General features: G+C 49.6%; 2 protein-coding genes across 2 annotated transcripts; both read left to right on the top strand.

Annotated features, from left to right (window-relative positions):
* Nucleotides 1–488: 488 nt before the first annotated feature.
* LOC144737235 (olfactory receptor 52B2-like) lies at nucleotides 489–1,496 on the top strand. The gene has a single exon (XM_078619956.1). The coding sequence runs from the start codon at nucleotides 489–491 to the stop codon at nucleotides 1,494–1,496; it is 1,008 nt and encodes a 335-aa protein (XP_078476082.1).
* Nucleotides 1,497–13,165: 11,669 nt separating this feature from the next.
* LOC144737265 (olfactory receptor 2M3-like) lies at nucleotides 13,166–14,158 on the top strand. Its single transcript, XM_078619984.1, has one exon. The coding sequence runs from the start codon at nucleotides 13,166–13,168 to the stop codon at nucleotides 14,156–14,158; it is 993 nt and encodes a 330-aa protein (XP_078476110.1).
* The last annotated feature ends 1,564 nt before the right edge of the window (nucleotides 14,159–15,722 follow it).

Here is a 15,722-nt window from a genome sequence, read left to right as displayed (position 1 = left end):
AGCAATTGGTAATTAAATATTTTAAAAAAATTCCATAAACAGTGTAAAATTTTGGAAAAAAATTTACACGAAAATTAATTGTCGCACACAACGAGTCTGTGTGGAAAATGTCAGCTCGATTGGATCACGGGAAGTGTGTTAAAAAACTACCGAAAGATTTGCACGGTCGTAAGCAAGCAAGCAAGCACGCAAGCACGCAAGCAAGCAAGCAAACTTCATATAATTAACCCGTAAAAACAAAGTTTTTCACTATAAATCCTTTATATGCGTGGCGGCCAGAGTCCTCTCGTCCTCTGGCTTGAGATGGCTGCCACCTATGGGTCAGATGATTGTCTGCCACCATCAAGCAAGCAAGTAAGCGAACTTAATATAAAGGATTTAATAAAGGATTTAAAAAAAAAGGTGATGTCAACATTCGTGCGTTTTCGTTTGCACAGAACACAACCCTCTGGATGGACGTACGAACAACCGCACAGGCCAACCAACAGATGGCGTCGTCAAACTTCTCGTCCATCGCTCCTCCTACTCTTCCCCACTCGGACCTCATCGTCATGGTCACCCCCTTCGGAGACCCTCCGAGCGTCCGCTTCTCGCTCGTCGGCACCCTCTTCCTCCTCTTCACCGCCGCCGTGGCGGGCAATGCGCTCCTCTGCTTCGTCGTGTGCCTCGAGAGGCGCCTCCGCACCCCCATGTGCACCTTCATCGCCTCCCTGGCACTCACCGACATCGTCCAGGTGGTCAGCAGCGTGCCGCGCGTCATGGCCAACCTCCTCGGCGACGACGAAGCAGGTGTAGGCGGCCGCAGCATCGGGCGCGTCTCCATGGCCGAGTGCACCGTGCAGATGTTCCTCATTCACGTGTCGGTGCGCGCCCAGGCCTTCCTGCTCGCCCTCATGTCGGTCGACCGCTACCTCGCCGTCGGCTTCCCGCTCAGGTACTGCTCGCTCATGACCAACGGCATCGCCCTGCGCGCCTCGGCCGCCGTCGCCGCCTCCGCGTGCGCCCTCACGTGCCCCAACGTGGCTCTGCTCGTGGGCCTCGACTACTGCCGCACGCGGGTCCTGGCCGCCGTCTACTGCAGCTTCTACTCCGTGGCGTTCACGTCGTGCGGCGACGTCGGGACGCAGCGGCGCTACGGCTACGCGACGCTCGCCCTCGCCACGGTGCTGCCCGCGTGCGCCGTCGCGCTCGCCTACGCGCTCATTCTGCTCGAGTGCCGCAAGGCGGGACTCCGCCGGGGCCAGAGGAAGGCGCTGCGCACCTGCGTCACGCACCTGCTCGCCGTGGGGGCGTTCTTCGCCTCGGTCTTCTTCTCGTTCGCCAACAACATCTCGTTCCTCGCCGGCGTGGGCGCTGAGGTGTCCTACTGCCTGCAGGGATTGCACTGCATCGTCCCGGCGCTGGTCAACCCCGTCATCTACGGACTCGGGACGGCCGAGATTCGGCGCGGCTGCGTGAAACGGTTCCGAAGGAGGGTGGCAGACGTCGGGCGATAAAGGAGGGAGGGGGGGGTGGAGTCGGGGGTTTCTAGCGTTGGTGGAGGCAGGTGGAGGGAGGGTCGCTCATGTTGACACCCCCCCCCCCCCCGACCTAGCAACTTGTGAACGGAGCCATGCCCTGGAGTATGGCCAATCGCGGTGGTCGCCCCGGGCCCCGAGCTTTTGGGGGGCCACACACTGCGCTTCGACGTCTGACTCAACACTGCCCATGGACTCAAAACTGCACCATATACCCAACACTGCACCATAGACTCAACACTGCCCCATAGACTCAGCACTGCACCATAGACTCAACACTGCACCATAGACTCAACACTGCACCATAGACTCAGCACTGCACCATAGACTCAGCACTGCACCATAGACTCAGCACTGCCCCATAGACTCAGCACTGCACCATAGACTCAACACTGCCCATGGACTCAAAACTGCACCATATACCCAACACTGCACCATAGACTCAACACTGCCCATAGACTCAACACTGCACCATAGACTCAGCACTGCACCATAGACTCAGCACTGCACCATAGACTCAACACTGCCCCATAGACTCAGCACTGCACCATAGACTCAGCACCGCACCATAGACTCAGCACTGCACCATAGACTCAACACTGCCCCATAGACTCAGCACTGCACCATAGACTCAACACTGCCCCATAGACTCAGCACTGCACCATAGACTCAACACTGCACCATAGACTCAACACTGCCCCATAGACTCAACACTGCACCATAGACTCAGCACTGCACCATAGACTCAACACTGCACCATAGACTCAACACTGCACCATAGACTCAGCACTGCACCATAGACTCAACACTGCACCATAGACTCAACACTGCACCATAGACTCAACACTGCACCATAGACTCAGCACTGCCCATAGACTCAACACTGCACCATAGACTCAACATTACACCATAGACTCAACACTGCACCATAGACTCAACACTGCCCATAGACTCAACACTGCACCATAGACTCAACACTGCCAGTCACTCAACACTGCACAGAGACTCAGCACCGCTTCTGTACATGAAGGCAGTCTCCCTCTCCTTAACTCATTTCCGTTTCTCTCTCTCATAACTTCACCTCCTCTTTTTTGTCGCCAATTTCCTTCCCTCCCCTGCCACGTGATGCGGTAAGCAATTAACGCCGCCAGCGTCAATTGAACCGATTAAAGTTTAGATTGAGATATCGATGTTTGTGCGTGTGTATACGTGTTCCACGTTTGTGTGTACGCAATCAGCATTAATTGCTCATCGCATCGCGTGGGACGCATTCACCAAGAATCGGGCGAGTAAACTTGGTTTGAAAGATCTGGGCAAAGTCCCATCGGTAAGCTCCTCCGGCAGGCAAGGCTGCGTTGGCTGGATCATGTAGCCCGCATGCCCAGCCACCGCATGCCTAAATACGGGCTAGAAAAGAGATGGAGTGATGTGGTACAGGAGGACGTGGAGCTGAGTGGACTTGCCGATGACTGGTACCAGCGGTGTCAAGATCGGCCTCTGTGGAGGAGGCTCGTGAAGGACGCTACTGGGCAGTTGGAGGCAGTCGCCCTCCAACAACAATGGAGGGCGGAAGAACGACACTCACAACAACGAGCGGAGCACCAGGTGACTAAAGCACAGCAAGTTGGCACAGTAGGGGGCACAGGTGGTGCATCAGCCAGTCATTTCGGTCATCTCAGTCAGTCGACCCGTGGCACCTGGGTCTGCCCCGTGACCTCCTGCCAGCGGGCGTTCGACACTTCATGTGGTCTCAAGGTGCACATGGCCTGGCACAAGCGTCGTGGTGACGTCACCGCCACTTAGTGGCGAATGGTGGTTGTTGTTGTTGGTGGTGTTGGTGGCGGAGGTGGTGGTGGTGGCAGCGGTGGCGGTGGGGGTGTCACCGCCAATACGTTCCGAAATGGGGGAAAGCGTCCGCTGAATCTAAGTGGCAACATCCGACAGAGACATCATCAGACCACCTCATGAGGACCCCCAGGTGTTTGTTGCCATGCCGCCGCACAGGTACGGTACCAGCAACGCGTCAATTGTTTTGTAGTTTGGGGCATTGGACCACAAGGCGTTTGTTCTGGGTGGCCACAGTCACGCACTACTGGAGTTTGTTTTGTTTTGTTTCAGCTCTTTGCATCTAAGCGGCAATGGATGCCCCTTGTTATTATTACGCATTCGTTAATCCCCCCCCCATCCCCCCTTCGCACGTGAAGGGCTCACAAGTGACATCATCACATCTACGCCTCTATTTCAGGAACTAAACAGGAGGATTTCCCCACAATTATGGCTGTCGCTTGATGAAGCTATTTGTAATTCTAGATTTGAAGCTTTCGTGACTACAATGATTCATACTCTTAGGTTTTTTCGGTAAAGTCACGTAGGTAAAAAAGTAATTAATAGAAATAAATAATAATATAAAAATAAAAGAAATAAAATAATAAATCACGACGTTTCGGAGGAAACACAAGCTTCCGTCTTCAGGTGAAACCGTCACAGCACGATTGCTGTATCAAGTAAAGAGAAGTCCCAAGAGACCCGGCCTTATATATATACTGGTTAAGGTGGGGAGGAGCCAGGATGGGCCGCGGGAGAGTTGTTGTGAGATGGTCAGTACGGCTCAGTACCAGCAGACGTACTGACCATCTCACAACAACTCCTCTCCCGCGGTTTAACTGTCCATCACACAACAACCGGTTAGTGCTGTGCTAGGAACGAATTGGCATTTTCTGTTAACGTGACAAACCCCTTGTTTTGGCTACCGTTTGCCGAATTTCAATTCCAATGTTCCATTCTATTCAATGCAATTTTTGGAGTAAAAATAAAAACTCGCCTCCTACTAAAGAGATCCATTGCGATCCTTTGCAACATCGATTAAAGGAAGATCGATTGAACGAAGATCGATTGAACGAAGAAAAAAAGGGGGCATACTCAAGGAAAAGCTAATGGGGGGGGGGGGGGGGGAGAGAAATGAGGTCTTGTGGAATTTCCTGAACTGTTCGGTGCCTGGAGACAATCTGAGGGGGCCTGACGGAAGAGCGTTCCACATCTTTAGGCACCACACTCAAGGAGGCCCCCTACTACTGCCATCCCAGCGTAGAATGACAAATTATCGGTTGAGGTAGCAGGGCCTGGCCCGAGCAGTGCAAGGTGTGTATCTATCAGACGTTGTCTGCAAGAGGGGGGAGGGGGCAGACGAGACTGTAGCTACTTCGGTCTGAGAAATAAATGTTACGAACAATGAACGTAAACATTTGTATCCAATTGTACATTGTGTGAGGTTATCCCCAAGTAGCTAAGTAACTGACAAGCGAATGAAGAAAAAAACACATGTAATCGGACCCTTTGCATGCGTTAAGAATGTTTAGATTATTATTCTGCCACGGTTTACGGAAGATCAAACCCAATGCATATTCTGCATTGGGTCTCTAGCCCAAGGTGGTGTTTGGTTGCAAGTTCCTTTGAACCACATTCAGCGCTCAAAAGCTTCATCGGGGGTCGAACTCGCGACTAAGTGTCCGTGACGTCACAACGGTGCTTATGCATGTCCAGGCCACGTGAAGTGTCGAAGGCCCGCTCGCAGGGGGTCACGAAACAGACTCAGGTGCTTATTGGTCAATTGACTGAGATGACTGGAAGATGCACCAACTGCGCTCCCTACAGTGCCGATCTTGACACCGCTGGTACCAGCCATCGGCAAGTCCACTGACCTCCACATTCTCCTGCAACGCATCAGTCCATAGCTTCTCTAGCCCATGCAGCGTCCGTGTAACCCCCTCTATCTGGCCGAGAATTAGCTGCTTGGGCAGCATGCGGTGGCTGGGCATGCGGGCTACATGACCCAGCTAGCGCGGACGAGGTACAGGCCACCCACCCCATCGGGCGCCGTGCCAGCCTTGATAGGCGCTGCTCGCGAAAAGCGCCTGCCCCATAGCGTAAGGCCACACGGGAGATCTTTGTCTTTGTCTCTCTGACCCAGGCGCTCGTTCCCACGCGTTCCAATGCATGACGCAAACACAACCCCCCCCCGCAACCTTCGCCCCCCATTCCCCCACCCCCACCTCCTGTCCCCTCCCCCCAACCATCAATTCCCTCTCCTACAACAGCCGCATCACCTCCATTACCCAACGGAGCCACGTGGTCGCCTCGCCACCCTGGGTCGGCCCAGTCGCCAATTAGCCACCGCTACCCGCATCGCCCACCCCCCCCCACCGTTCCTTTCTTGTCCCTCCCCTGGGGTGGGTGGGTGGGGTGGTGTGGGTGGCATAGGGTCGACGGGGAGGGTGGGGTAGGGGTGGGTGGTCAGGGGGAGGAGGGAAGGACCAGGGGGGAGGCAGAGGGGGGGGTGGGGGACCTGGTCCCACATCCCCGTGAGTTTTGCGCGGTGTTTATTTTGGAGGCGAATCAACGATATAAAAGGGGGTCCGGGTTGACAGGTGGGTGTGTGGGTGGCCCGGTAGCCAGAGGCGTTGTCGGATTGCCTGTTCACGTTGCTGCTTTGGCTGCTACCCGTGGTGCTTGCGCAGGCTCTTCGTGGGGACAGGAATCGTTTTTGTGTCGCCCGGCTGCAGGTGAAGCATCGACTTTGTCTACCGCAGTGAAGGAATCCACTCAATCTGTCTCCTCTCAATCTGTCTCCACTCAATCTGTCTCCACTCTGTCTCCACTCTGTCTCCACTCAATCTGTCTCCACTCAATCTGTCTCCACTCTGTCTCCACTCTGTCTCCACTCAATCTGTCTCCTCTCAATCTGTCTCCACTCAATCTGTCTCCAATCTGTCTCCACTCAATCTGTCTCCAATCAATCTGTCTCCACTCTGTCTCCACTCAATCTGTCTCCTCTCAATCTGTCTCCAATCTGTCTCCACTCAATCTGTCTCCTCTCAATCTGTCTCCACTCAATCTGTCTCCAATCTGTCTCCACTCAATCTGTCTCCAATCAATCTGTCTCCACTCTGTCTCCACTCAATCTGTCTCTACTCAATCTGTCTCCACTCAATCTGTCTCCACTCTGTCTCTACTCAATCTGTCTCCACTCAATCTGTCTCCACTCTGTCTCCACTCAATCTGTCTCCACTCAATCTGTCTCCACTCAATCTGTCTCCAATCTGTCTCCACTCTGTCTCCACTCAATCTGTCTCCACTCAATCTGTCTCCAATCTGTCTCCACTCAATCTGTCTCCAATCAATCTCTTCCCACTCAATCTGTCTCCACTCAATCTGTCTCCACTCAATCTGTCTCCAATCTGTCTCCACTCAATCTGTCTCCAATCAAACTGTCTCCACTCTGTCTCCACTCTGTCTCCACTCAATCTGTCTCCACTCAATCTGTCTCCACTCAATCTGTCTCCTCTCAATCTGTCTCCACTCAATCTGTCTCCACTCTGTCTCCACTCTGTCTCCACTCAATCTGTCTCCACTCAATCTGTCTCCACTCTGTCTCCACTCTGTCTCCACTCAATCTGTCTCCTCTCAAACTGTCTTTACTCTGTCTCCACTCTGTCTCCACTCAATCTGTCTCCACTCAATCTGTCTCCTCTCAATCTGTCTCCACTCAATCTGTCTCCAATCTGTCTCCACTCTGTCTCCACTCAATCTGTCTCCACTCAATCTGTCTCCAATCTGTCTCCACTCAATCTGTCTCCAATCAATCTCTTCCCACTCAATCTGTCTCCACTCAATCTGTCTCCACTCAATCTGTCTCCAATCTGTCTCCACTCAATCTGTCTCCAATCAAACTGTCTCCACTCTGTCTCTACTCTGTCTCCACTCAATCTGTCTCCACTCAATCTGTCTCCACTCAATCTGTCTCCTCTCAATCTGTCTCCACTCAATCTGTCTCCACTCTGTCTCCACTCTGTCTCCACTCAATCTGTCTCCACTCAATCTGTCTCCACTCTGTCTCCACTCTGTCTCCACTCAATCTGTCTCCTCTCAAACTGTCTTTACTCTGTCTCCACTCTGTCTCCACTCAATCTGTCTCCACTCAATCTGTCTCCACTCAATCTGTCTCCACTCTGTCTCCACTCACTCTGTCTCCACTCAATCTGTCTCCACTCAATCTGTCTCCACTCTGTCTCCACTCAATCTGTCTCCACTCAATCTGTCTCCACTCAATCTGTCTCCACTCAGTCTGTCTCCACTCAATCTGTCTCCACTCAAACTGTTTCCACTCTGTCTCCGCTCTGTCTCCACTCAATCTGTCTCCACTCAATCTGTCTCCACTCAATCTGTCTCCACTCAAACTGTCTCCACTCTGTCTCCGCTCTGTCTCCACTCAATCTGTCTCCACTCAATCTGTCTCCACTCAATCTGTCTCCACTCTGTCTCCACTCAATCTGTCTCCACTCAATCTGTCTCCACTCAATCTGTCTCCACTCAATCTGTCTCCACTCAATCTGTCTCCACTCGATCTGTCTTCACTCAATCTGTCTCCACTCAATCTGTCTCCACTCGATCTGTCTTCACTCAATCTGTCTCCACTCGATCTGTCTTCACTCAATCTGTCTCCACTCAATCTGTCTCCACTCAATCTGTCTCCACTCAATCTGTCTCCACTCAATCTGTCTCCACTCAATCTGTCTCCACTCGATCTGTCTTGACTCAATCTGTCTCCACTCAATCTTTCTCCACTCGATCTGTCTTCACTCAATCTGTCTCCACTCGATCTGTCTTCACTCAATCTGTCTCCACTCAATCTGTCTCCACTCAATCTGTCTCCACTCGATCTGTCTTCACTCAATCTGTCTCCACTCTGTCTCCACTCAATCTGTCTCCACTCAATCTGTCTCCACTCAATGTCTCCACTCGATCTGTCTTCAGTCAATCTGTCTCCACTCAATCTGTCTCCACTCGATCTGTCTTCACTCAATGTCTCCTCTCAATCTGTCTCTACTGTCTCCACTCTGTCTCCACTCAGTCTGTCTCCACTCAAACTGTCTCCACTCTGTCTCCACTCAATCTGTCTCCATTCGAATCTGTTTCCTCTCAATCTGTCTCTAATCAATCTGTCTCCACTCTGTCTCCACTCAATCTGTCTCCACTCAATCTGCCTCCACTCAATCTGTCTCCACTCTGTCTCCACTCAATCTGTCTCCACTCAATCTGTTTCTACTCAAACTGTCTCCACTCAATCTGTCTCCACTCAGTCTGTCTCCACTCAATCTGTCTCCACTCAATCTGTCTCCACTCAATCTGTCTCCACTCAATCTGTCTCATCAACAGTTTGTCTCATAACCGCGTTCCATTCGTTCAAATCTCCTTTCGCCAAGGCGCTCTGACAATGCTTGCCAACTCCGGTTCAAAATGGCTAAAATAAGGGACCTGTGGATTGGATTTGTTCGACCGTTAACAATCGGGTTTGGAAAAGGAATGAAACATGGCGGCAGGGGAACGCGGCGATGTTACGGGGGGGGGGAGGTTAAAAGATGAATACGTGGAGCGTGATAGCGGATGAGGGTGAAAGCATGGGTTAGCGTGATGGTAGATGGTTTAGTAGTGAGTGCGCCCAATGATGGGATCAATGGGTTGCTAGGCAGAGCGTAGCCGAGCGAATATTGAGAAGAGGTTGGGGGGTGGGGGGTGAGGTAGGGTTCAGGGAAGGATGGGGTAGGGGCAGTGACCAGAGGTGAGGGAACATGGGGGATGGGATGGTGGCTAGGGGTGGAGAGAGCGAGGGGTAGGTTGGGGCTGGGGAGGGATTCAGGGTGTTAGGTGGTGAGGGTAGGGGTGGTGTACAGTGTAGTGTATAGTCGTGTATAGTAGTGTAGTGAATAGTAGTGTAGTGTATAGTTGTGTAGTGTATAGTGTAGCGTATAGTAGTGCAGTGTATAGTAGTGTAGTGTATAGTAGTGTAGTGTATAGTGTAGTGTATAGTAGTGTAGTGTATAGTGTATTGTATAGTAGTTCAGTGTATAGTGTAGTGTATAGTAGTATATAGTGTAGTGTATAGTGTTGTAGTGTAGTGTACAGTGTAGTGTATAGTCGTGTATAGTAGTGTAGTGAATAGTAGTGTAGTGTATAGTAGTGTAGTGTGTCGTGTAGTGTATAGTGTAGTGTATAGTATTGTAGTGTATAGTGTAGCGCATAGTAGCTTTTATTAGAGCCTAGTCTCTATTGGTGTTGGACCAGATGACGCCTTTTGGCGTCCAACACCAATGGAGACTAGGTTCTAAGAAAAGCTGTCTCGGGTGTGGACCAATCAACTTCAAGGACAGCGCATATCATTATCATTGTCACAGTTGTTTCTTTTTGTTTGCATTTTGACTGCTTGTGTTGTGGTTATTGCAAACATGATGCCTTGTATAAAGGTGTCAGTTTTTGTACCAGTTGAAAGGGTAAAAACCTATCACTATATGTTTCCACTGGTAAAGGAGGTCTCATAGTGTAAGTGCGAGTAGAGTCTCGGGCGTGAGGTCGGACCGCATCAACGAACAAAATAACCCCAAGCGCCACAATGGAACGGATGGGATTGTTCGCATGTTTCGATTTAAAGCTTTCGTGACTGCAGGGATTCATCTTCTTGGTTCTTTCGGTAAAGTCACGTGGAAGGGAAATAATAAAATAATAAAAATAAAACATAATAAAATACAATTCTCACGACGTTTCGGCCACAACGCAAGCAGCCATCCTCAGGTGAAGAACAGGTCTGTCGGAAAGACAAGACAGACGTGTTCTTCACCTGAGGACGGCTGCTTGCGTTGTGGCCGAAACGTCGTGAGAATTATTTAATAATGTTTTATTTTTATTATTTTATTATTTCCCTTCTACGTGACTTTACCGAAAGAACCAAGAAGATGTTCGCATGTTGACAACGCGAGCACTGCTGCGTATGAGTGCTCGAACCATTTGAGGTCAAACAAAGGGCGACGTTTAAAATTCAACGAACACACGTAATTTGTTTTACAAAACTCCCCGTATATTTGAGGGATTATGAGTCAGAGATGAATTAGCGAGATTTGTTTTTTCTTGCAAAATGTTACAAATTCGAGTGAGATTTTGGCACGGGGCACAACAAATTTAAATACAACAACACTTAATTTGTAGCAAAAGAATGAACTTGACCGAAGCTAACAACAACAATGAGTTTATCTGGGTTTGGCCAGACAGGATGATAGATGACCACCGGACGAATAGATCACCAGATAATTGTCAAATACTCAGTTCCTGGCAGATGTGGAAACATGTCGGTTAAACAGGACATTCGATTGATATCGATATCGGTGATGTTCGATACATAAGCTGTTTACTCGTGGCCCGAGGCTGATTGGAGATTCCATTTAAAGTTGATGGTATCGTCTCAACCGAGCTGAGCGCAGCTCGGAAACGCATCGGTGAGTAGTCACGTGACAACCTCAACAGAATAGCGTATTCGACTTAATTTGAACTAACATAACATTATTAACCATTTAGCATAACTAATTAACGACGAACAACTTACATCACCACGTATATAAACATCATGGGACCATTTCAAAGTATGACAAATAATAGATGTTATCGTGTCGGCCAGTGAAACAGGTGTTAAAACAGACTAGGCCATAAAGCAAAAAGCTGTCTCTGGTGTAAGCCAATCAGTTTCAAACACAATGCCATCTATCATCAAAACATGCTTGTTTGCATGTTCACTACAAGTACTGTGTGTGGTTAATGCAGACTTTGGTGTTTGAACATCTTAACACAAATGTTTTATTGCCAGAAAGGGTAAAACCTATATACATATATTATTTGGTTATTTCGGTAAAGTCAGGTGATGGACGCTTGTGTTGCGAGCGAAACGTCGTGATTTATTTTATCTTATACCGACGTGACTTTACCAAAAGAACCACGGAGTATGGATTCCTGCAGTCGTGAAAACTTCAAACCTATATGTATTTATATTAACATAAAACAACGTATTCTATTCTATCGTAGCATAATTTTTTCAAATGTATGCAATTGTATTGATGACGTCATGCTCTCATGTGGACGCGCGTCGATGACGTCACACACCAGTGGCTATTTAAGGCCCAAGACTGGAGGACGTTTTCGCAATTCTGGCAACTGACCTGATGATGCTGCTGCAGCAGCCTTGGTGATGCTGCTGCAGCTGTAAACTATGACCCAAACCTAATGGACCCAATTGTTAAATGTGACTCGCTTGTTCTGTTTAAGTTACATTCTTTCTTGTGCATTCTTTCTCGTTGTATGTTAAGATCCTTCTGAACCAGTGTAATCAATCTAATTATTGCTCCATCAATTATTGTTTCATCCATTATCCAGAAATGCGTAATTTTCCATTCATTCAGCATTTCTATTATGAAAGCCCGGCGTTCCGTTTGTCCGTCAACTAATTATGAGAGCCTCTGAGAAGGCTTGAGTCAAAAAGTTAGACATAGTGGACCTCTCCCCCCCGCCCCCAGATGTGGGGATAAAAAAGTTGATTCAACAGGTTTCCAAAAATTGTCGACCCCCTGCAAAAAAATGTATTTTGCAGGTGTATATGCCTACACACCCTACATACAATAGTCTATCTACTACACACCCTACATACAATAGAGTCAATAGTATCTACTACACACCCTACATACAATAGATTCAGTAGTATCTACTACACACCCTACATACAATAGTCTATCTACTACACACCCTACATACAATGGTCAGTAGGATCTACTACACACCCTACATACAATAGAGTCAGTAGTATCTACTACACACCCTACATACAATAGAGTCAGTAGTATCTACTACACACCCTACATACAATAGTCTATCTACTACACACCCTACATACAATATAGTCAATAGTATCTACTACACACCCTACATACAATAGAGTCAATAGTATCTACTACACACCCTACATACAATAGAGTCAGTAGTATCTACTACACACCCTACATACAATAGAGTCAATAGTATCTACTACACACCCTACATACAATAGAGTCAATAGTATCTACTACACACCCTACATACAATGGTCAGTGGGATCTACTACACATCCTACATACAATAGAGTCAATAGTATCTACTACACACCCTACATACAATAGTCAGTTGTGTCTACTACACACCCTACATACAATAGTCAGTAGTATCTACTATAAACCCTACATATAATAGTCAGTATTGTCTACTACACACCCTACATACAATAGTCAGTAGTGTCTACTACACACCCTACATATAATAGTCAGTATTGTCTACTACACATCCTACATACAATAGTCAGTATTGTCTACTACACACCCTACATACAATAGTCAGTAGTGTCTACTACACACCCTACATATAATAGTCAGTAGTATCTGCACACATTGGTTGGAGGGGGGGGGGAAGAAGAGGACATCAATGAAGGCGACCAGCGAGAAGCCCTCCGCAGGAGCTAGATTTAGGCGTATTTCTAGTAGATACACATTTTTATTTCCATGAGCTTGAATTCCACACTGACGTATGATTTACGTACAACTCACACGCATCATGAATCATCCATTGAACACGTGCATCGTGCTCGTGCGCTGCGATTCCCATTGATGAATGGGTGAATTGTTGCAGGTCCTGCCAATGCCATCGCTGCTTCGTGAGTCCTGTTATTCTGACCACGTCTCTCTGTGACCCCTCCCCCACCCTACCCCGGGGCACCATCTCCACCTCAGTTCACAGATTTTCATCCGGCCATGGCCACAAACGCCTCTTCAGACCTCTCCTTGTTCACGCCTGACCTCATCCTCATGGTGACCCCATTCCGAGAGCCGCCCATCGTCAAGTTCGCGGTGTTCTTCTTCACCTTGGCCATGTTCACCGCGGCCCTCATGGGCAACTGCCTCCTAATCCTCGTCATCCTTCGAGATCATCAGCTGCACAAGGCAATGTACGTGCTCATGGCCGCGCTGTCGCTCACTGACATCATGTCGGTGCTCAGCATACTGCCCCGGTTCATGCAGAACGTCACGTCCTTCAACTACATCAGCCTGCGCGAGTGCATGGCACAGATGTTTTTCCTGCACCTGTCCATCAGAATGCAGAGCTTCACCCTAACCGTCATGTCCGTCGACCGCTACCTGGCCATTGGCTACCCACTCAGTTACCACTCGCTCATGTCCAGCTGCAAGGCCATTGGGGCCTTCATCGTTGCAACAGCCGCAGCGGTCACCACGTGCCTGGGCAACGTGGGCTTCGTGATCCCCCTCAACTTCTGCAAGGCGCCGGTGATAGTCGCTCCGTACTGTGACTACCTCGTGGTCCTGTTCTTGTCTTGCGGGGATTTAAGCGGTCCAAGGGCCTATATTCAAGCCGCGCTGGCCATCACCATGGTGCTTCCCGCATGCGTGATAGTTCTCATGTACGGCCTTATCCTCTATGAGTGCCGCAAGCCAGGCCTCCGCAGCGGCCAGAAGAAAGCGCTGAAGACTTGCGGCACCCACTTCTTGGTTGTCTCCGTCTTCTTCGCCGCCATTTTCTTCTCGTTCGCCAGCGGCTTCTCGTTTCTGGAGTCACTCCCCAGGCCGCTGCGCTATGCACTCCAGACGGCGCAGTACGTGTTCCCGCCCGCGCTGAACCCGGTCATCTACGGCCTCCGGACGGCGGAAATCCGGCGCAGTTTCTCCAGGCGGTTCCGTGGGAAGGTAGTGGATGGAAAGGCGGAGAGATTGGGAGGTCTGGTGCACTGAGCGATTAGAAACCTTGGCTATTTATTATTTCAACAGCATCAAATGGTTCGGCACAAAAAAATTGTGTACTGGTTTAAAAATACAGTGTCTCATCAGCCGGGTCATGCTCACTTGAGCCAATGCAAAACCCAGATAGCTCCCGTTGGGAAACTAGGGTTGTCACTTCTTAGATATGAAAACTGGGATTTATAAAGAAGAGTTAGAACATCTGACAATAACACAACAGTTACATTTTACGAACAAAACATATTTAGATAAATGCGTTGTTCTGAGTGGCTTATTATCATTTTACTTTTTCCATAAAAATAAAACTTTTACTTTTCCCGGAAAAGCAAAACTTTTCCGAGAAAAGTAAAATGCTCAAAAAAGCAACAACTATGTGTGCCTTCACCAGCACTTGCCATGCCTGCCCCTAGTATCTCATCCACCAGGGCCTGCCAGGCCTGCCCCTAGCGTCTACCACCAGAGCCTGCTAGACCTACCCCTAGCGTCTCTACCACCGGAGCCTGCCAGGCCTATCCCTAGCGTCTCTACCACCTGAGCCAGCCAGGCCTACCCCTAGCGTCTACCACCAGAGCCTGCTAGACCTACCCCTGGCATCTCGACCACCGGAGCCTGCCAGGCCTACCCCTAGCGTCTCCACCACCAGAACCTGCCAGGCCTGCCCCTAGCGTCTTTACCACCTGAGCCTTCCAGGCCTACGCCTAGCGTCTCTACCACCTGAGCCTTCCAAGCCTGCCTCTAGCATCTCCACCACCGGAGCTTGCCAGGCCTGCCTCTATCTTCTACCACCGGAGCCTGCCAGGCCTACCCCTAGCGTCTCTACCACCAGAGCCTGCCACGCCTGCCCCAGGCGTCTCTACTACCGCTAAAAACGTGGAGCCGGAGGCGACGTGAACGATGTGTGGAGTCACTGGCGACCGGCCGGGGCCGAGACCAGCAAAATTCACTGCACTTGAGAACCCGCTTTGACCACATGCTTGTTGGATCCCAGATTCGAACTAAGGGCATCTCAGCGGGGCGAGGGGTTCAACCCTCTCTGATCCACCAGAAAACCTGGACACCTTTGTATCTAAATTTGTACTCGCTCGAAGTTGTAAATGTGTTTTCACGTAGCACGTGGGTTGAGGTGCATTCAGCGCGTATCTGCGCTGTGCTTGTTTGCGGCGGATGTAACGTTTTAGTCGCGTATCGCACGGTGAATGCTCTGTTTGCGTGGTCGCTGTGTTTTATTTTATTGGGTTTAGCTTTGTCGGTTCGGTGATGCATGTCACTTTTGCGAATAAGACTCCTATACCCTGTCGTTTCTACTCACCGTTGACACATTCACCCATCAACTCACCTACTCATTCACTCGCTCATTCACTCACTTTTCTGGATGAGTCTGCGCTGTCCTGGTCGCTTGAATTCCCAACCTGGTTACGTAGAATCACATTGGACTTGCTCACTCACTCATCATCTCACTCTCACGATTTACACACTCACCCACCAACTCCCCTACTCGCTTATTAACTCACTCGCTCATTCACTCACTCTTCCGAATGATACTCCACTGTCCTTGTCT

The sequence above is a fragment of the Lampetra planeri genome, chromosome 66, assembly GCF_965212315.1.
Source record: "Lampetra planeri chromosome 66, kcLamPlan1.2.h2, whole genome shotgun sequence".
Taxonomy (NCBI): Eukaryota; Metazoa; Chordata; class Hyperoartia; order Petromyzontiformes; family Petromyzontidae; genus Lampetra; species Lampetra planeri.
This window is presented reverse-complemented; position numbering and strand designations above follow the sequence as displayed.

What these genes read in the sequence shown, in the direction of transcription:
- LOC144737235 (XM_078619956.1), top strand. Translation starts at nt 489, where the DNA reads ATGGCGTCGTCAAACTTCTCGTCCATCGCTCCTCCTACTCTTCCCCAC.
- LOC144737265 (XM_078619984.1), top strand. Translation starts at nt 13,166, where the DNA reads ATGGCCACAAACGCCTCTTCAGACCTCTCCTTGTTCACGCCTGACCTC.